Source organism: Salvelinus namaycush, unplaced genomic scaffold (assembly GCF_016432855.1).
Source record: "Salvelinus namaycush isolate Seneca unplaced genomic scaffold, SaNama_1.0 Scaffold79, whole genome shotgun sequence".
In the NCBI taxonomy this organism is placed as follows: domain Eukaryota; kingdom Metazoa; phylum Chordata; class Actinopteri; order Salmoniformes; family Salmonidae; genus Salvelinus; species Salvelinus namaycush.
The window spans coordinates 257440-279560 of record NW_024061519.1 but is presented as its reverse complement, the minus strand read 5'-3'; the positions used below and the strand labels follow the sequence as shown (position 1 = coordinate 279560).

Sequence of the window (22121 nt, the reverse complement as noted above, 5' to 3'; positions counted from 1 at the left end):
CTCTTACTAAGCTGGGCAGCAGACACTCCTTGACCCCTGACCTCTAACCCACGGGTTTCCCAAAATCCTTTTATGCATTGTGATCCATCTGTAGCCAACCATTTCTACAGCTGCTTGGTCTGAACCAACTGTCTTTGCGGCAACTGCCAGGGCTGGAAGGGACTTGAAATCAAAGGACATGGACAGATGGAATGTTAGAGTAGTCTGTTCTGCTGGTAATTGTTTAAAATAGATACTAAGTTGTATGCTAAATGGTAAATCACTTTTTGTAGCTTTACCATTGAATGTCTTACTTCTAATCTATAGCCACAGCCGAGGGTTAAGACACCTTGAAGCCAACCTGACTTGGTGGCCCTGACTTGGTGTGTTGTGAGTTGAGTCCTGAGCCACAGGAGAAATACATTTCTCTTAATCCTTTCTCTATAGTTTCCCTGGGGTAGTGCGTGCAGAGCATGATAGTGCTAGCGTAGCCACCTAGCTTAGCATTAGTGGATTATTTCTTCTTCTCTCCTTGCCTGGATGGTTCAACCTCCCTCTCACCTCTCTCTCTACCTCTACTTCCACCTCTCCCTACCTCTCTCTCTCCCCCCCCCCTCTCTCTCTCTCTCTCTCTCTCTCTCTCTCTACCTCTACTTCCACCTCTCCCCCCCTCTCTCTCTCTCTACCTCTACTTCCACCTCTCTCTACCTCTACTTCCACCTCTCCCTACCTCTCCCCCCCTCTCTCTCTCTCTCTACCTCTACTTCCACCTCTCCCTACCTCTCTCTACCCTCCCCCTCTCTCTCTCTACCTCTACTTCCACCTCTCTCTACCTCTACTTCCACCTCTCCCTACCTCTCCCCCCCCTCTCTCGCTCTCTCTCTACCTCTACTTCCACCTCTCTCTCTCTCTCTACCCCCCCTCTCTCTCTGTCTACCTCTCTCTACCTCCCTATCTCTCACTACCTCTATCCACATCTCTTTACCTCTCTCCACCTCCCTCTACCTCTCTCTACCTTTCCCTCTATTTTTCTATCCCTCCACATCCGAATGGATGTGCTCCGCTAGAGCACGATAGCACTAGAGTAGCCACCTAGCATAACCACCTAGCGTAGCCACCGAGCGTACCGACCTAGCATAGCCTCCTAGCGTAGCGCTAGCAGATGACTCCTCTCCTGACCTGTTTGTCAGGCAGTGCTGCGCTGGCTGACCTAGCATAGCCTCCTAGCGTAGCGCTAGCAGATGACTCCTCTCCTGACCTGTTTGTCAGGCAGTGCTGCGCTGGCTGACCTAGCATAGCCTCCTAGCGTAGCGCTAGCAGATGACTCCTCTGCTGACCTGTTTGTCAGGCAGTGCTGTGCTGGCTGACCTAGCATAGCGACGTAGCATAGCATAACATCACACTGATTTATAGGCTGCTGACAAACAGGCGTCTCTCTTATTCTCCCTCTTACTTTCTCTCCCTCTCCCTGGTCTAGCCACCAGAAATCTACACATTTTTGTTTGTGCAGTGTCTTTATCTCTCCTGGCACAGGACTGCTTAGCGAAAGCAGGGCGGAGAAGAAATAAAAGGAAAAAACATATGCTAGCAAGTCTCTCTCTCTCGCTCTCGCTCTCGCTCTCACTGTGTTAAAGTATCTCAGGAATGCATGGAAAATTGAAAGTAAATTGAGCCATGATAAGAAAACCTAATACAGCTGGATTCAGGGCCTGGATAAAAAAAACTCTTAAACTGAGGGTTAGTGAGTAGCATTTAAGTGAGCTAATCATATATTCAGACTTATTGCATTCCTTCCTTCCAAACAGTAGAACTCAACTCAACCACCAGTATATTGGAATATCCTACAATGGCTGTCATAATGGGGTTAGAAGAATATGTGTGTGTGTGTGTGTGTGTGTGTGTGTGTGTGTGTGTGTGTGTGTGTGTGTGTGTGTGTGTGTGTGTGTGTGTGTGTGTGTGTGTGTGTGTGTGTGTGTGTGTGTGTGTGTGTGTCCGTGCGTGCGTGCGTGCACGTTTGTGTGCATGCGCGTGTGTGGTCAGGAGGGTTTACCATGGCTTAGAGCAGGTGTGTCAAACATCCTGCGGTGGTTTAGGGAAATAACAATCTGAATCAACAATGAAATGTAAAAAAATACAAAATGTGTAGAAATGACCTACATCTATTGTCTCTTCACTCTGTCCAGCTTGATAACAGTCATCTATAGTCTCTTCACTCTGTCCAGCTTAATAACAGTCATCTATAGTCTCTCCACTCTGTCCAGCTAGATAACAGTCATCTATAGTCTCTTCACTCTGTCCAGCTTGATAACAGTCATCTATAGTCTCTCCACTCTGTCCAGCTAGATAACAGTCATCTATAGTCTCTTCACTGTCCAGCTTGATAACAGTCATCTATAGTCTCTTCACTCTGTCCAGTTTGATAACAGTCATCTATAGTCTCTTCACTCTGTCCAGCTAGATAACAGTCATCTATAGTCTCTTCACTCTGTCCAGTTTGATAACAGTCATCTATAGTCTCTTCTCTCTGTCCAGCTTGATAACAGTCATCTATAGTCTCTACACTCTGTCCAGCTTGATAACAGTCATCTATAGTCTCCTCACTCTGTCCAGTTTGATAACAGTCATCTATAGTCTCTACACTCTGTCCAGCTTGATAACAGTCATCTATAGTCTCCTCACTCTGTCCAGTTTGATAACAGTCATCTATAGTCTCTTCACTCTGTCCAGCTTGATAACAGTCATCTATAGTCTCGTCACTCTGTCCAGCTTGATAACAGTCATCTATAGTCTCTTCACTCTGTCCAGCTTGATAACAGTCATCTATAGTCTCTTCACTCTGTCCAGCTTAATAAGTCATCTATAGTCTCTTCACTCTGTCCAGCTAGATAACAGTCATCTATAGTATCTTCACTCTGTCCAGCTTGATAACAGTCATCTATAGTCTCTTCACTCAGTCCAGCTTGATAACAGTCATCTATAGTCTCTTCACTGTCCAGCTTAATAAGTCATCTATAGTCTCTTCACTCTGTCCAGCTTAATAAGTCATCTATAGTCTCTTCACTCTGTCCAGCTTGATAACAGTCATCTATAGTCTCTTCACTGTCCAGCTTGATAACATTCATCTATAGTCTCTTCACTCTGTCCAGTTTGATAACAGTCATCTATAGTCTTTTCACTCTGTCCAGCTTAATAAGTCATCTATAGTCTCTTCACTCTGTCCAGTTTGATAACAGTCATCTATAGTCTCTCCACTCTGTCCAGTTTGATAACAGTCATCTATAGTCTCTTCACTCTGTCCAGTTTGATAACAGTCATCTATAGTCTCTTCACTCTGTCCAGCTTAATACGTAATCTATAGTCTCTTCACTCTGTCCAGTTTGATAACAGTCATCTATAGTCTCTTCACTCAGTCCAGCTTGATAACAGTCATCTATAGTCTCTTCACTCAGTCCAGCTTGATAACAGTCATCTATAGTCTCTTCACTTTGTCCAGCTTGATAACAGTCATCTATAGTCTCTTCACTCTGTCCAGTTTGATAAGTCATCTATAGTCTCTTCACTCTGTCCAGCTTGATAACAGTCATCTATAGTCTCTTCACTCTGTCCAGCTTGATAACAGTCATCTATAGTCTCTTCACTCTGTCCAGTTTGATAACAGTCATCTATAGTCTCTTCACTCTGTCCAGCTTAATAAGTCATCTATAGTCTCTTCACTCTGTCCAGCTTGATAACAGTTATCTATAGTCTCTTCACTCAGTCCAGCTTGATAACAGTCATCTATAGTCTCTTCACTGTCCAGCTTAATAAGTCATCTATAGTCTCTTCACTCTGTCCAGCTTGATAACAGTCATCTATAGTCTCTTCACTGTCCAGCTTGATAACATTCATCTATAGTCTCTTCACTCTGTCCAGTTTGATAACAGTCATCTATAGTCTTTTCACTCTGTCCAGTTTGATAACAGTCATCTATAGTCTCTCCACTCTGTCCAGTTTGATAACAGTCATCTATAGTCTCTTCACTCTGTCCAGCTTAATACGTAATCTATAGTCTCTTCACTCTGTCCAGTTTGATAACAGTCATCTATAGTCTCTTCACTCAGTCCAGCTTGATAACTGTCATCTATAGTCTCTTCACTCAGTCCAGCTTGATAACAGTCATCTATAGTCTCTTCACTCTGTCCAGTTTGATAAGTCATCTATAGTCTCTTCACTCTGTCCAGCTTGATAACAGTCATCTATAGTCTCTTCACTCTGTCCAGCTTGATAACAGTCATCTATAGTCTCTTCACTCTGTCCAGTTTGATAACAGTCATCTATAGTCTCTTCACTCTGTCCAGCTTAATAAGTCATCTATAGTCTCTTCACTCTGTCCAGCTTGATAACAGTCATCTATAGTCTCTTCACTCTGTCCAGCTTGATAACAGTTATCTATAGTCTCTTCACTCTGTCCAGTTTGATAACTGTCATATATAGTCTCTTCACTCTGTCCAGCTTGATAACAGTCATCTATAGTCTCTTCAGTCTGTCCAGTTTGATAACAGTTATCTATTGTCTCTTCACCCTGTCCAGCTTGATAACAGTCATCTAGTCTCTTCACTCTGTCCAGTTTGATAATAGTCATTTATAGTCTCTTCACTCTGTCCAGCTTGATAACAGTCATCTAGTCTCTTCACTCTGTCCAGCTAGATAATAGTCATCTATAGTATCTTCACTCTGTCCAGTTTGATAACAGTCATCTATAGTCTCTTCACTCTGTCCAGCTTGATAACAGTCATCTATAGTCTCTTCACTCTGTCCAGTTTGATAACAGTCATCTATAGTCTCTTCACTCTGTCCAGCTTAATAAGTCATCTATAGTCTCTTCACTCTGTCCAGCTTGATAACAGTCATCTATAGTCTCTTCACTCTGTCCAGCTTGATAACAGTTATCTATAGTCTCTTCACTCTGTCCAGTTTGATAACTGTCATATATAGTCTCTTCACTCTGTCCAGCTTGATAACAGTCATCTATAGTCTCTTCACTCTGTCCAGTTTGATAACAGTCATCTATAGTCTCTCCACTCTGTCCAGTTTGATAACAGTCATCTATAGTCTCTTCACTCTGTCCAGCTTAATACGTAATCTATAGTCTCTTCACTCTGTCCAGTTTGATAACAGTCATCTATAGTCTCTTCACTCAGTCCAGCTTGATAACTGTCATCTATAGTCTCTTCACTCAGTCCAGCTTGATAACAGTCATCTATAGTCTCTTCACTCTGTCCAGTTTGATAAGTCATCTATAGTCTCTTCACTCTGTCCAGCTTGATAACAGTCATCTATAGTCTCTTCACTCTGTCCAGTTTGATAACAGTCATCTATAGTCTCTTCACTCTGTCCAGTTTGATAACAGTCATCTATAGTCTCTTCACTCTGTCCAGCTTAATAAGTCATCTATAGTCTCTTCACTCTGTCCAGCTTGATAACAGTCATCTATAGTCTCTTCACTCTGTCCAGTTTGATAACAGTCATCTATAGTCTCTTCACTCTGTCCAGCTTAATAAGTCATCTATAGTCTCTTCACTCTGTCCAGCTTGATAACAGTCATCTATAGTCTCTTCACTCTGTCCAGTTTGATAACAGTCATCTATAGTCTCTCCACTCTGTCCAGTTTGATAACAGTCATCTATAGTCTCTTCACTCTGTCCAGCTTAATACGTAATCTATAGTCTCTTCACTCTGTCCAGTTTGATAACAGTCATCTATAGTCTCTTCACTCAGTCCAGCTTGGATAACTGTCATCTATAGTCTCTTCACTCAGTCCAGCTTGATAACAGTCATCTATAGTCTCTTCACTCTGTCCAGTTTGATAAGTCATCTATAGTCTCTTCACTCTGTCCAGCTTGATAACAGTCATCTATAGTCTCTTCACTCTGTCCAGCTTGATAACAGTCATCTATAGTCTCTTCACTCTGTCCAGTTTGATAACAGTCATCTATAGTCTCTTCACTCTGTCCAGCTTAATAAGTCATCTATAGTCTCTTCACCCTGTCCAGCTTGATAACAGTCATCTATAGTCTCTTCACTCTGTCCAGCTTGATAACAGTTATCTATAGTCTCTTCACTCTGTCCAGTTTGATAACTGTCATATATAGTCTCTTCACTCTGTCCAGCTTGATAACAGTCATCTATAGTCTCTCCACTCTGTCCAGTTTGATAACAGTCATCTATAGTCTCTTCAGTCTGTCCAGTTTGATAACAGTTATCTATTGTCTCTTCACCCTGTCCAGCTTGATAACAGTCATCTAGTCTCTTCACTCTGTCCAGTTTGATAATAGTCATTTATAGTCTCTTCACTCTGTCCAGCTTGATAACAGTCATCTAGTCTCTTCACTCTGTCCAGCTAGATAATAGTCATCTATAGTCTCTTCACTCTGTCCAGTTTGATAACAGTCATCTATAGTCTCTTCACTCTGTCCAGCTTGATAACAGTCATCTATAGTCTCTTCACTCTGTCCAGTTTGATAACAGTCATCTATAGTCTCTTCACTCTGTCCAGCTTAATAAGTCATCTATAGTCTCTTCACTCTGTCCAGCTTGATAACAGTCATCTATAGTCTCTTCACTCTGTCCAGCTTAATAAGTCATCTATAGTCTCTCCACTCTGTCCAGTTTGATAACAGTCATCTATAGTCTCTTCACTCTGTCCAGTTTGATAACAGTCATCTATAGTCTCTTCACTCTGTCCAGCTTGCTAACAGTCATCTATAGTCTCTTCACTCTGTCCAGTGTGCTAACAGTCATCTATAGTCTCTTCACTCTGTCCAGTGTGCTAACAGTCATCTATAGTCTCTACACTCTGTCCAGCTTGATAACAGTCATCTATTGTCTCTTCATTCTGTCCAGCGTGCTAACAGTCATCTATAATCTCTTCACTCTGTCCAGCTTGATAATAGTCATCTATAGTCTCTTCACTCTGTCCAGCTTGATAACAGTCATCTATAGTCTCTTCACTCTGTCCAGTTTGATAACAGTCATCTATAGTCTCTTCACTCTGTCCAGCTTGATAACAGTCATCTATAGTCTCTCCACTCTGTCCAGTTTGATAACAGTCATCTATAGTCTCTTCACTCTGTCCAGCTTGATAACAGTCATCTATAGTCTCTTCACTCTGTCCAGTTTGATAACAGTCATCTATAGTCTCTTCACTCTGTCCAGCTTAATAAGTCATCTATAGTCTCTTCACTCTGTCCAGTTTGATAACAGTCATCTATAGTCTCTCCACTCTGTCCAGCTTAATAAGTCATCTATAGTCTCTTCACTCTGTCCAGTTTGATAACAGTCATCTATAGTCTCTTCACTCTGTCCAGCTTGATAACAGTCATCTATAGTCTCTTCACTCTGTCCAGCTTGATAACAGTCATCTATAGTCTCTTCACTCTGTCCAGTTTGATAAGTCATCTATAGTCTCTTCACTCTGTCCAGCTTGATAACAGTCATCTATAGTCTCTTCACTCTGTCCAGCTTGATAACAGTCATCTATAGTCTCTTCACTCTGTCCAGCTTAATAAGTCATCTATAGTCTCTTCACTCTGTCCAGCTTGATAACAGTCATCTATAGTCTCTTCACTCTGTCCAGCTTGATAACAGTTATCTATAGTCTCTTCACTCTGTCCAGTTTGATAACTGTCATATATAGTCTCTTCACTCTGTCCAGCTTGATAACAGTCATCTATAGTCTATCCACACTGTCCAGTTTGATAACAGTCATCTATAGTCTCTTCAGTCTGTCCAGTTTGATAACAGTCATCTATAGTCTCTTCACTCTGTCCAGCTTAATAAGTCATCTATAGTCTCTTCACTCTGTCCAGCTTGATAACAGTCATCTATAGTCTCTTCACTCTGTCCAGCTTAATAAGTCATCTATAGTCTCTTCACTCTGTCCAGCTTGATAACAGTCATCTATAGTCTCTTCACTCTGTCCAGCTTAATAAGTCATCTATAGTCTCTTCACTCTGTCCAGCTAGATAACAGTCATCTATAGTCTCTTCACTCTGTCCAGCTAGATAACAGTCATCTATAGTCTCTTCACTCTGTCCAGCTAGATAACAGTCATCTATAGTCTCTTCACTCTGTCCAGTTTGATAACAGTCATCTATAGTCTCTTCACTCTGTCCAGTTTGATAAGTCATCTATAGTCTCTTCACTCTGTCCAGCTTGATAACAGTCATCTATAGTCTCTTCACTCTGTCCAGCTTGATAACAGTTATCTATAGTCTCTTCACTCTGTCCAGTTTGATAACTGTCATATATAGTCTCTTCACTCTGTCCAGCTTGATAACAGTCATCTATAGTCTCTTCACTCTGTCCAGTTTGATAACAGTCATCTATAGTCTCTTCAGTCTGTCCAGCTTGATAACAGTCATCTAGTCTCTTCACTCTGTCCAGCTTAATAAGTCATCTATAGTCTCTTCACTCTGTCCAGCTTGATAACAGTCATCTATAGTCTCTTCACTCTGTCCAGCTTAATAAGTCATCTATAGTCTCTTCACTCTGTCCAGCTTGATAACAGTCATCTATAGTCTCTTCACTCTGTCCAGCTTAATAAGTCATCTATAGTCTCTTCACTCTGTCCAGCTAGATAACAGTCATCTATAGTCTCTTCACTCTGTCCAGCTAGATAACAGTCATCTATAGTCTCTTCACTCTGTCCAGCTAGATAACAGTCATCTATAGTCTCTTCACTCTGTCCAGTTTGATAACAGTCATCTATAGTCTCTTCACTCTGTCCAGCTTAATAAGTCATCTATAGTCTCTTCACTCAGTCCAGCTTGATAACAGTCATCTATAGTCTCTTCACTCTGTCCAGCTTGATAACAGTCATCTATAGTCTCTTCACTCTGTCCAGTTTGATAACAGTCATCTATAGTCTCTTCACTCTGTCCAGCTTAATAAGTCATCTATAGTCTCTTCACTCTGTCCAGCGTGATAACAGTCATCTATAGTCTCTTCACTCTGTCCAGCTTGATAACAGTCATCTATAGTCTCTTCACTCTGTCCAGTTTGATAACTGTCATATATAGTCTCTTCACTCTGTCCAGCTTGATAACAGTCATCTATAGTCTCTCCACTCTGTCCAGTTTGATAACAGTCATCTATAGTCTCTTCAGTCTGTCCAGTTTGATAACAGTTATCTATTGTCTCTTCACCCTGTCCAGCTTGATAACAGTCATCTAGTCTCTTCACTCTGTCCAGTTTGATAATAGTCATTTATAGTCTCTTCACTCTGTCCAGCTTGATAACAGTCATCTAGTCTCTTCACTCTGTCCAGCTAGATAATAGTCATCTATAGTCTCTTCACTCTGTCCAGTTTGATAACAGTCATCTATAGTCTCTTCACTCTGTCCAGCTTGATAACAGTCATCTATAGTCTCTTCACTCTGTCCAGCTTAATAAGTCATCTATAGTCTCTTCACTCTGTCCAGCTTGATAACAGTCATCTATAGTCTCTTCACTCTGTCCAGTTTGATAACAGTCATCTATAGTCTCTACACTCTGCCCAGTTTGATAACAGTCATCTATAGTCTCTTCACTCTGTCCAGCTTAATAAGTCATCTATAGTCTCTTCACTCTGTCCAGCTTGATAACAGTCATCTATAGTCTCTTCACTCTGTCCAGCTTAATAAGTCATCTATAGTCTCTTCACTCTGTCCAGCGTGATAACAGTCATCTATAGTCTCTTCACTCTGTCCAGCTTAATACGTCATCTATAGTCTCTTCACTCTGTCCAGCTAGATAACAGTCATCTATAGTCTCTTCACTCTGTCCAGCTAGATAACAGTCATCTATAGTCTCTTCACTCTGTCCAGTTTGATAACAGTCATCTATAGTCTCTTCACTCAGTCCAGCTTGATAACAGTCATCTATAGTCTCTCCACTCTGTCCAGTTTGATAACAGTCATCTATAGTCTCTTCACTCTGTACAGCTTGATAACAGTCATCTATAGTCTCTTCACTCTGTCCAGTTTGATAACAGTCATCTATAGTCTCTTCACTCTGTCCAGTTTGAAAACAGTCATCCAAATGAAAGCTAGACAGCCAGGGAACATAAACAATTCCAAAACAATGGATAGAGGACTTTTTTTGCACATTTTGATGGTGAGGAAATATAATACATTTGAAGACCAAATACAACCTGCAAGGCAACATGAGTTTAATACCACAGAGAATGGGAAGCTTTGCAGCAACGCCAGTGCAGTTAGCCTGTTAGTGTCCAAATTATAAACGTGTGTGTGTGTCAGTGCGTATGTGTGTGTGTGTGTGTCAGTGTGTGTGTGTGTTTGTCTACAGCTAATTTTCTCCAACAACCAGAGAACCAAAGTTTACAACTATTCCCACAGAAATATCTCCACCCCACGTCTTCAAATGAGAAGAGAGAGAGAAAGAGCGATGAAGGAGGAGAATGTCCTTAGTCTCTTGTTGCCTATCCTTCCTGACACTTCCTGCCAAACAGTGTTAAAGCAGAATAAGGAATGTATTATTTGCGGTGTGCCAGAGAACATTTTAATAAGGCAATCATTTTGGCAACAAAAAGATCTCTGCAATCCATCCTCCATGAATGCAATTTACATATGTTTACCAAAGTCACGATGGTATTTATGAGTGGGGGATGGTGTGTGTGTGTGTATTGCTCTTACATGTCATGAAAGCCAATATTTGTTGATATAATGTCTTATTGTAGACACCTTTAGAGACATATCTGTCATGCTGATCTATATAAAACGTCACATCATTTTTCTTGTCCCCGGTAACGTTGCTGTTAAATGAGAACATGATGGCTAGCTAGTGTAAAGGACGTCACGCTGCTTGATTAGCGAGTACTTCCTCCTGATTCTGCCCATACCTGGCGCAAACTCGGGACCTCTGCATTGCTAGCACACGTGACCACCCTCCTGAAGTGTCATACTAGTCGGCGCCATGTGAAAAGCCAGCTATTCGCTGGCGCAAGTGGGGACACTTCAGGCTGAGGAGTAAGTTTCACGTATCCCCATGTGCTACACATGCATTATAGGTAGCAAAGCTACAAGACAGCAACATGGAACTGCTCACTACTGATGTCCCCCAAGGCTCGGTGGTAGGCCCTCTCCTCTTCCCTCTGTACATCAAGTCATTCAGTTTGTTTCAGTGGCTGGGAACTGCTCACTACTGATGTCCCCCAAGGCTCGGTGGTAGGCCCTCTCCTCTTCCCTCTGTACACCAAGTCGCTCAGTTTGTTTCAGTGGCTGGGAACGGACACCTTTTCCTTTTTCTAAATGACCAGCTAGAACGTTGAGGATGACTTTTGTTCTAATGTCAGTTCTCTGACTGTTCCTGGTGGAATCCTAATGCAGAATGTAGTTGGAATGTCCTGGTGTGAATATCACACAGACTCTCTTCAGACACCTAGCATGCCACACGCACACACAAACACACACGCACATCTCTCCCCTGACACTCGTGTCACTGTGTCCTCACAAGAGTGAGGCATGATGGGATTGCTACTGTAATTACCCATCCTGCCTCTGGGTTTTTCCGACAGCCCGTCACTCCTTATGTCAACATCATTACCAGGGCTGGCTGGAACTGTGTGTGTGTGTGTGTGTGTGTGGTGTGTGTGTGGTGTGTGTGTGGTGTGTGTGTGGTGTGTGTGTGGTGTGTGTGTGTGTGTGTGTGTGTGTGTGTGTGTGTGTGTGTGTGTGTGTGTGTGTGTGTGTGTGTGTGTGCATGTCTGTGTGTCTCTAATGGCAATATATCTCTCCCCCCTCCTCCCTATTTTTCTTTACTTTCCATCTATCCTTGTCCTCTTGCATCCTCACACTTTCAATCTCCCTATTTCTTCCCCCCTCTCTCCACTTTCTGTCTCTCCACCTCTTCTCTCCCTCCCTCCATCCGTCTCTCCTCAGTCATTCCTGGAGTTTCATTGCGTTGAAAGGCAACTCGTCCTCTGCAGTGGAGGATCATGCTATCTATCAAGGTGAACCTCTCTCTCATCTCTCTCTCCTTTCTCTACCCTCTTCTCTCCTTATCTTTCCCTCAACCTCTCCCTCACAATATCTCTCTTTCTCTCCCTTTCACCCACCTCCCTCTCTCCCTTCACTTCTCTCCATCTCTTACTTTCTAGAGTATCTCTCCCCCTTCTCTCTTACTTTCTAGAGTATCTCTCCCCCCCCTCTCTCTCTTACTTTCTAGAGTATCTCTCCCCTTCTCTCTCTCTTACTTTCTAGAGTATCTCTCCCCTTCTCTCATCTCTTACTTACTAGAGTATATCTCCCCCTTCTCTCTCTCTCTCTCTTACTTACTAGAGTATCTCTCCCCTTCGCTCTCTCTCTCTTACATTCTAGAGTGTTTCTCCCACTTCTCTCATCTCTTACTTACTAGAGTATCTCTCCCCCTTCTCTCTCTCTCGCTCTCTTATTTACTAGAGTATCTCTCCCCCTTCTCTCTCTCTCCTACTTTCTAGAGTATCTCTCCCCCTTCTCTCTCTCTCTTACTTTAAAGAGTATATTTCCCCCTTCTCTCTCTCTCTTTCGCTCTCTATTGTACTTGTATTTCTTAGTGTTATAGATGTTATAAACCAAACACCTGTCTGGACAGACAGACGAACAGACTGATGAACAGACTGATGAACAGACTGATGAACAGACTGATGAACAGACTGATGAACAGACTGATGAACAGACTGATGAACAGACTGATGAACAGACAGACAAACAGACAGACGAACAGACGGACAGACGGACAGCAAGTGGGAAAGTGAAAGAAAGAAAACACAGACTGTTAAAGTATGCTGGGCATGTCCTCTCCTTACTCTGTTGACGTGTGTGTGTGTGTGTGTGTGTGTGTGTGTGTGTGTGTGTGTGTGTGTGTGTGTGTGTGTGTGTGTGTGTGTGTGTGTGTGTGTGTGTGTGAGAACAGGGACCAAAGCCTCCTCGGAAGCTCGTAGTTCACGCATGTTCCAGTCAGAATACGGAGAGCACTTCACCATCACCACCTCCAGCCAATGGGTGCAAGGTAACACGCACACACTTCTGACTGGCCGTCTGGGTCATGTCATCACTGTTTGAAAGCCTTTGATTTAAATTCAGCTCAACAGAGCAGCCAGATTCCCCTGCATTCATTACACACACACACACACACACACACACACACACACACACACACACACACACACACACACACACACACACACACACACACACACACACACACACACACACACACACACACACACACACACACACACACACACACACACACAGACACACACACACACACTGAACCCAGGCAACATATTATGGAAAGATTCCCTTCAACTACTCTCCTACTAATGCTACTTGTCAGAACACAGTGGAAAGAAGTCTAATCCTTGATGTACATTTGATTAATCTCCACACACACACACACACACACACACATTCATGCACACACACATCAATATCAACATCTTGGCAACGGTGTGTAGGAATCCCATTGAAATGAGTGTGTGTGTTAGAGGCAGAGTGGACTGAGTGGTTTGACAGAGATGATGAGAGAGGATCAGGAGACTGGGAGAAGCTGTCTGACCTCCACAAGGCTTACCCTGACCGCCTCTGTAGCACCCCCATGGATATACAGGTAAAACACACACACACACATTCTCACGCACAGACACACATACACAAACGCATGCACGCACACACACGCACACACACACACACACACACACACGCACACACACACACACACACACACACACACACACACACACACACACACACACACACACACACACACACACACACACACACACACACACACACACACACACACACACACACACACACACACACACACACACACACATACACCTGAACAGCTGGTGCCTATAGCTCTGTAGCAGCCAAATAACTTTGGAACAATGATGTGCCAAAGAAGGCAAAGCTTAGCTTGATCTATTTCCATTTTTATTGCCTGTAATTATGATGAGGCCACAGCAGCCAGCACTGTGTGTGTGTTCACAGATACTACATTCACTCTGCCACCATGTACGGCATAAGCAAAAGCTGTTTGGCATCCACAGTGAAGACTAAACACACACACACACACACACACACACACACACACACACACACACACACACACACACACACACACACACACACACACACACACACACACACACACACACACACACACACACACACACACACACACACACACTGTCACTCACTTTCTGTCTGTCACACCCACACAGTCTACTGTGACAGGAAAAAGCTCACTTCTTTATCCTTGGTGTTTTAAACAGACATTATTTTACCAATAACAAACTGCCGTCTTGGCTGTTCTTTGGATGTCGAAGCCAAGGCTTCTGTTAAGCACTGCTGTGACAAATGTAGTTATACTTTTCCCTCTACCTCTTCCTAACCCCTCTCTCTCTCCCTTCTCTCTCTCTTCCAGGCTGAGTCCCATGATGGTGTGCCATCTAACGAGACAGGAGACGTCATCTATAAGTCTGACAGGGACTACGGCTTCGTCTGTCTCAACAAGGACCAGAGCCACGGCCTCTGCCACAACTACCGAGTACGCTTCCTCTGCGGTAAACTAGGTACGGACACCGGTCTGTAGTTGGGTGCCCGTGTGCATCTGTGTATGTGTGTGTGTGTGTCCGCATGCATGTGTTTATGTGTGTGCCAACGGCTTTAAAAAACGTAAAACATTTATTTAACTAGGCAATTAAGTTGAGAGAGATACGGTGACATCCTTTCACAATGTCACAGTGGCCAGAATTATACCATGGTTTATCTGACTGATTTGATTGAGGTCATTTAGGTGTGTGTGTGATATCCTTTAGCTTGTAGATTGAATGTGGTTTGATTAAGGTGTGGGGCATTCCCCTATTAGTCCATTAGTACCATGTTGATACTCTTACATTGTTATATTCATCCATGATCCTCCTAGACGTCAGCACAGACACAGGACATACTGTACATCACATGATCCTCCTAGACGTCAGCACAGACACAGGACATACTGTACATCACATGATCCTCCTAGACGTCAGCACAGACACAGGACATACTGTACATCACATGATCCTCCTAGACATCAGCACAGACACAGGACATACTGTACATCACATGATCGTTCTAGACGTCAGCACAGACACAGGACATACTGTACATCACATGATCCTCCTAGACGTCAGCACAGACACAGGACATACTGTACATCACATGATCCTCCTAGACGTCAGCACAGACACAGGACATACTGTACATCACATGATCCTCCTAGACGTCAGTACAGACACAGGACATACTGTACATCACATGATCCTCCTAGACGTCAGCACAGACACAGGACATACTGTACATCACATGATCCTCCTAGACGTCAGCACAGACACAGGACATACTGTACATCACATGATCCTCCTAGACGTCAGCACAGACACAGGACATACTGTACATCACATGATCCTCCTAGACGTCAGCACAGACACAGGACATACTGTACATCACATGATCCTCCTAGACGTCAGCACAGACACAGGACATACTGTACATCACATGATCCTCCTAGACGTCAGCACAGACACAGGACATACTGTACATCACATGATCCTCCTAGACGTCAGCACAGACACAGGACATACTGTACATCACATGATCCTCCTAGACGTCAGCACAGACACAGGACATACTGTACATCACATGATCCTCCTAGACGTCAGCACAGACACAGGACATACTGTACATCACATGATCCTCCTAGACGTCAGCACAGACACAGGACATACTGTACATCACATGATCCTCCTAGACGTCAGCACAGACACATGACATACTGTACATCACATGATCCTCCTAGACGCCAGCACAGACACATGACATACTGTACATCACATGATCCTCCTAGACGTCAGCACAGACAGGACATACTGTACATCACATGGTCCTCCTAGACGTCAGCACAGACACAGGACATACTGTACATCACATGATCCTCCTAGACGTCAGCACAGACACAGGACATACTGTACATCACATGATCCTCCTAGACGTCAGCACAGACACAGGACATACTGTACATCACATGATCCTCCTAGACGTCAGCACAGACACAGGACATACTGTACATCACATGATCCTCCTAGACGTCAGCACAGACACAGGACATACTGTACATCACATGATCCTCCTAGACGTCAGCACAGACACAGGACAGACTGTACATCACATGATCCTCCTAGACGTCAGCACAGACACAGGACATACTGTACATCACATGATCCTCCTAGACGTCAGCACAGACACAGGACATACTGTACATCACATGATCCTCCTAGACGTCAGCACAGACAGGACAGACTGTACATCACATGATCCTCCTAGACGTCAGCACAGACACAGGACATACTGTACATCACATGATCCTCCTAGACGTCAGCACAGACACAGGACATACTGTACATCACATGATCCTCCTAGACGTCAGCACAGACACAGGACATACTGTACATCACATGATCCTCCTAGACGTCAGCACAGACACAGGACATACTGTACATCACATGATCCTCCTAGACGTCAGCACAGACACAGGACATACTGTACATCACATGATCCTCCTAGACGTCAGCACAGACACAGGACAGACTGTACATCACATGATCCTCCTAGACGTCAGCACAGACACAGGACATACTGTACAACACATGATCCTCCTAGACGCCAGCACAGACACAGGACAGACTGTACATCACATGGTCCTCCTAGACATCAGCACAGACACAGGACATACTGTACATCACATGGTCCTCCTAGACATCAGCACAGACACAGGACATACTGTACATCACATGGTCCTCCTAGACATCAGCACAGACACAGGACATACTGTACATCACATGGTCCTCCTAGACGTCAGCACAGACACAGGAAATACTGTACATCACATGGTCCTCCTAGACATCAGCACAGACACAGGACATACTGTACATCACATGATCCTCCTAGACGTCAGCACAGACACAGGACATACTGTACAACACATGATCCTCCTAGACGTCAGCACAGACACAGGACAGACTGTACATCACATGCATTATGAATAACACACACACATTCAGCAGGAGAGTTATGGCTCCTCTTCACTGGAGTTTATTCAGTTAACCTGACAGCCCAGCTGCTCCAACTGATTTATGGGAAGGGTGCGTGCGTATGGGTGTGTTTGTGTGTGTGTGTCAGTGCATTTGATATAACCATATTGATTGACGTATTTCTCTGTCCCTCCAGTGCGTCCCCAGGCCTCCATCTCTATAGAGCGTCTGTCCAACAGCACTGTCCTGGAGTTAGCTGAGCCAGCTGAAGGCTGGGGCCCAGGAGACAGACTGGTGGTGGCCAGTACTGACTACTCTATGCACCAGGCTGAGGAGTTCACCATACTACCCTGCCCTGCCTGTGGGCCCACACAGGTTAAAGTCCAAGGTGAGTGTGTGTGTGTGCGTGTGTGTGTGGAAGCACCTTCAACCTTGCTGCCACAGCCTTGGCATGGATTGATGTGTTGAATGATGGACAGAGAGACAGACATACAAACAGAGAGAGAGACAGGGTATGTGTCCAAAATGCCACCCTATTTACTATATAGTGCACTACTTTAGACTAGGGCCAATAGGGCTATACTCAAAAGTAGTGCACTATATAGGGAGAATACAGGCCGGAGAATGAAGCACAGGTAATGTTTGTAATTGCCCCAGATTTCTGCACCCCAGTGCAGATGCTTGACCTACTAAATGACAATCACTGGACTCTCTGTCCATACCTCTGGAATGGGCCGTGTGTGTGTGTGTGATGGTTTTGGAACACACTGCTCATTGGGACGGACAGAGAGAAGATTGTTTATGTGCTGAAAATAGCTGTTGGAGAGATTCTTGCGAACGCATAAGTGGAAGTTGTATAATAGTGAGTTGTATAATAATGTGTGTGTGTGTGTGTGTGTGTGTTTCATTCTACCATGTGTTTTACATTTCTCACCCTCATACTCACAATAACAAGGTTAGAGTGTTCCAACTCCTAGTCAGTGTCCCAAATGGCAGCATATTCCCTACACAGTGCACTACATTTGACCAGGGATCTAGTAGCACTGTAAAGGGAATAAGGTGTAATTTGGGACACAACCCTAAAGCCTTCTAAAGTCCTTCTTTCTTTTAATGCAAATGGACCGAACCAAGTGACATCTTTGGCCAGACAGACTCACAAAATTCAAACAAGTATTCTGACACCCCACCTGTCAGATGTGTGTGTACTGGTAGGGAAGTCAGGTGCAGGAGAGCAGAGATTTGTGAACAGACGCACATGTTATTTAGGCAAAAGTGCAAAACGCGGAAAACAGTCACAAGAATTATGTTTAACAATAAACATCTTTGTGAAAAATAACAGTGAAAAAACAAGCCAGTCTTGTCAGGTTTTGGCCAGGACTGTTCAGGTTTTGGTCACTAGATGTCCCCATTGCACCTTTTTTGTACCTTTTGTTTTTTCCTTGCTCTAATTATTGTTTGCACCTGTGTGTCGTTCCCTTGTTAGTATTTAAACCCTGTGTGTTCCTCAGTTCTTTGCTCAGTGTTTGTATGTTAGCACCCAGCCCCAGCCCAAGCCTTGTTGTGAACATATATTTTCTCTTGTTGGATTTTCCAGAGGTTCTCTGGTTTTGTTCTTGTGTATTTTGGATTAGTCTTTTGAGGTTTGTTTTTTCCCTTGCTGTTCTTACCACTTTGTGGATTTTCTTTGTATTTTGGAAGATATCCATTTTTTGCCTCTTGGCTTTATTTTGGACATTGTGGATTTAGATTCTTTGCCTGAAGATCTTGTTCTTTAATTAAACCACCATCTCTAGTACTGCTGTGTCTGCCTCATCTTCTGGGTTCTGCCGATTATTAGTGACTGTTTCTCGCACCGGGTCCTGACAGAAACACTGAGCCATTAATATGAACCCAGAGGCAGCCAGTACCCAGGACTTTTTTCCCATGCTGTCCCACCACGAGGGGACTGTCCAACGTCACGAAGCTGCTCTGGTTCAGCAAGAGGCCTTACTGGCTGGACATTCTCAACTTCTGTCGGAGATGATGACTTCCATAAAACAGATTTCTGATCAACTTTCCCCTGCAACCGCTTCTGCTCCAGTTCATCAGATTCAAGTGCCCGTGGCAGTTAACCCCCTGGCTGAACCTCGTCTGCCGCCTCCCCAACGGTTCTCAGGTGATCCGAGTGTTTGTAAGGGGTTTTTCACCCAATGTTCTCTCTCCTTCGAGCTGCAACCCTCGTCGTTTCCCACCGACCGGTCCAAGATAGCATATATCATCACCCTGCTGTCGGAAAAAGCCCTAGCCTGGGCTACTGCTGTGTGGGATGCCCAAAGTCCCTGCTGTGCCAGCTACTCTACCTTTGCTGAAGAATTCAAGCGAGTGTTTCAAGATCCCACCAGCGGTCCTGACTCAGCCAAACGGCTCCTGACTCTCAGCCAAGGTCGGCGCAGCGTGACGGACTATGCCATCCAGTTCCGCACGGTGGCAGCAGCGAGTGGCTGGAACGACGAGGCGCTCACAGTGTGCTTTTTGAAGGGTCTTTCCGACACCATCCAAGATGAACTGGCCACTCGGGAACCACCGGACAACCTCGAGTCCCTGATCAAGTTGGCTTCACGCATAGACCAGCGTCTGAGAGAGAGAGAGCTCAACCGTAGATCTCTCACCCTAGCTCCTATCGGTCCCAGCTCCGAGTCTCCACCTTTATCCTCGCTGACTCCACCGGAACCCATGCAGGTTGGACGCATCTCCCAGGCTGAGAGAGACCGCCGGATAAGGGAGCGATGCTGTCTATATTGCGGCAAACCGGGCCATTTCCTCTCCACGTGTCCCGGGCTCCAGGGAAAACGCACTCTCCCGTGCAGGCCTGGGAGGACTGTAACGGGAAACATAACCTCCTCCCATCCATCCAACTCCCGCCTGCTTATTCCAGTTACCCTTTCCTGGGACAACCACGAGCTTCCCCTTCAAGCCTTGGTAGACTCTGGAGCCGCAGGTAACTTCATGGATGGTGTCTGGGCGAAGGAGAATGGCGTTCCCTCTGAACCTCTAAGTGACCCCATAAGGGTTACTACGTTGGATGGAAGCCCTTTGGGATCTGGACTTGTCACTCGTGTCACTACCCCCTTGCGACTTTCAGTTTCCCAACACCAGGAAGTGATGAACTTTCATCTGACCTCGTGTTCCGAGTTCCCTCTCGTCCTTGGATACCCCTGGCTTCACAGCCATAACCCTCACATCGACTGGTCTGTGGGCACTATCAAGCAGTGGGGTCCTATGTGCCAAGCCACTTGTATCTTCCCAAGTTCCCCGAGTTCCCCTCCCGAGTCTCTAGAATCCATCGACCTGTCTCGAGTTCCCGAGTGTTACCATGACCTCAAACCGGTATTTAGCAAACAGAGGGCCACCAAACTACCACCCCATAGACCTTACGATTGCCCCATCGACCTGTTTCCGGGCACCTGCCCCCCCAGGGGTCGGATCTTTTCCCTATCTCCTCCCGAACGAGCTGCTATGGATACCTACATCAAGGACGCTCTGGCAGCAGGCCTCATGCGTCCATCCACCTCGCCGGCGGGAGCAGGGTTTTTCTTTGTGGCCAAAAAAGACGGTGGATTACGTCCTTGCATCGACTACCGGGGACTTAATGCCATAACCGTCCGTAACCGCTACCCGCTACCCCTTATGGCCACAGCCTTTGAGCTGCTCCAGGAAGCAGTGGTCTTCACTAAGCTTGACCTACGGAACGCATACCATCTTGTGCGGATCAAACCCGGTGACGAGTGGAAGACCGCTTTCAACACGCCTACTGGTCACTACGAATACTTGGTGATGCCCTTCGGCCTGACCAACGCCCCGGCTGTGTTCCAAGCGCTCATAAACGATGTGCTTAGGGATATGCTTAACATTTTCGTGTTTGTTTACTTGGATGACATCCTCATCTTTTCGAGCTCCCTTCAAGAACACACTAAGCATGTCAGACAAGTGCTCAAACGCCTCCTAGACAGCCATTTGTACGTTAAGCCGGAAAAGTGTGAATTCCATTCCTCTCGAGTACAATTCCTGGGATTTGTAGTGGAACCCGGTCGAGTCCAGATGGACCCCAAGAAGGTAGGGGCGGTAGCGGATTGGCCCACCCCCAAGTCCGTTAAGGAAGTTCAGCGTTTCCTGGGCTTCACTAACTTTTACCGCAAGTTCATCAAGAACTTCAGCTCGGTGGCAGCCCCTCTCTCAGCTGTAACCAAGGGTGGCAACACAAGGTTTCTGTGGGGAAGAGAAGCTGAGACGGCCTTCCAAGGACTCAAGCAGCGCATCCTCTCTGCTCCCATCCTGATACTACCGACGGCGGATGAACCTTTTGTGGTGGAGGTAGACGCATCAGAGGTTGGTGTTGGAGCTGTCCTGTCTCAGAGGGGTGAAGACAAGAGGCTTCATCCTTGCGCCTTCTTCTCTCACCGGCTTACCCCGGCCGAGAGGAATTACGATGTGGGGGATCGTGAACTCCTAGCGGTTAAGATGGCATTGAAGGAATGGAGACACTGGCTCGAGGGGGCTTCTCAACCATTTCAAGTGCTTACGGACCACAAAAATCTGGAGTATATCCAGCAGGCGAAGCGGTTGAACTCCAGACAAGCTCGATGGTCTCTTTTCTTCAGCCGATTCCAGTTTATCCTCACCTATAGACCCGGGTCGAAGAATCTCAAACCGGACGCCTTGTCACGAGTCTACTCTCCTGCCATTCGAGAAGATACTGACATGACTGTTCTTCCTGCCGCTAAGATCGTGGCTCCAATCTCGTGGCAAGTTGAGGATACCGTGAGACAAGCTCAAGCCATCGAACCGGGTCCTAAGGGAGGTCCTGCCAATCGGTTGTTTGTTCCCAAGGCAGCAAGATCCCAAGTCCTTCTGTGGGGGCACTCCTCTCGCCTCACCTGTCACCCGGGCGTAGGTCGTACCTTGGAGTTCATTCAGCGTAAGTTCTGGTGGCCCACCATAAAAGAAGACGTTGCCACTTTCGTCAAGGCCTGTCCCGTGTGCTGCCAGGGCAAATCTTCTCACCTCCGCC

General features: G+C 45.2%; 1 protein-coding gene across 1 annotated transcript in view; it reads left to right on the top strand.

The window, feature by feature from the left end:
• The window catches only part of LOC120042820 (cell migration inducing hyaluronidase 1), a 190474-nt gene that overhangs the window by 115775 nt on the left and 52578 nt on the right, over positions 1–22121 (top strand). Inside the window, exons 7-11 of the mRNA XM_038987630.1 lie at positions 11898–11968; positions 12910–13005; positions 13487–13608; positions 14431–14578; positions 17271–17462. Of these exons, the coding sequence (XP_038843558.1) occupies positions 11898–11968; positions 12910–13005; positions 13487–13608; positions 14431–14578; positions 17271–17462 (629 nt within the window). The remainder of the gene's footprint in view (positions 1–11897; positions 11969–12909; positions 13006–13486; positions 13609–14430; positions 14579–17270; positions 17463–22121) is intronic.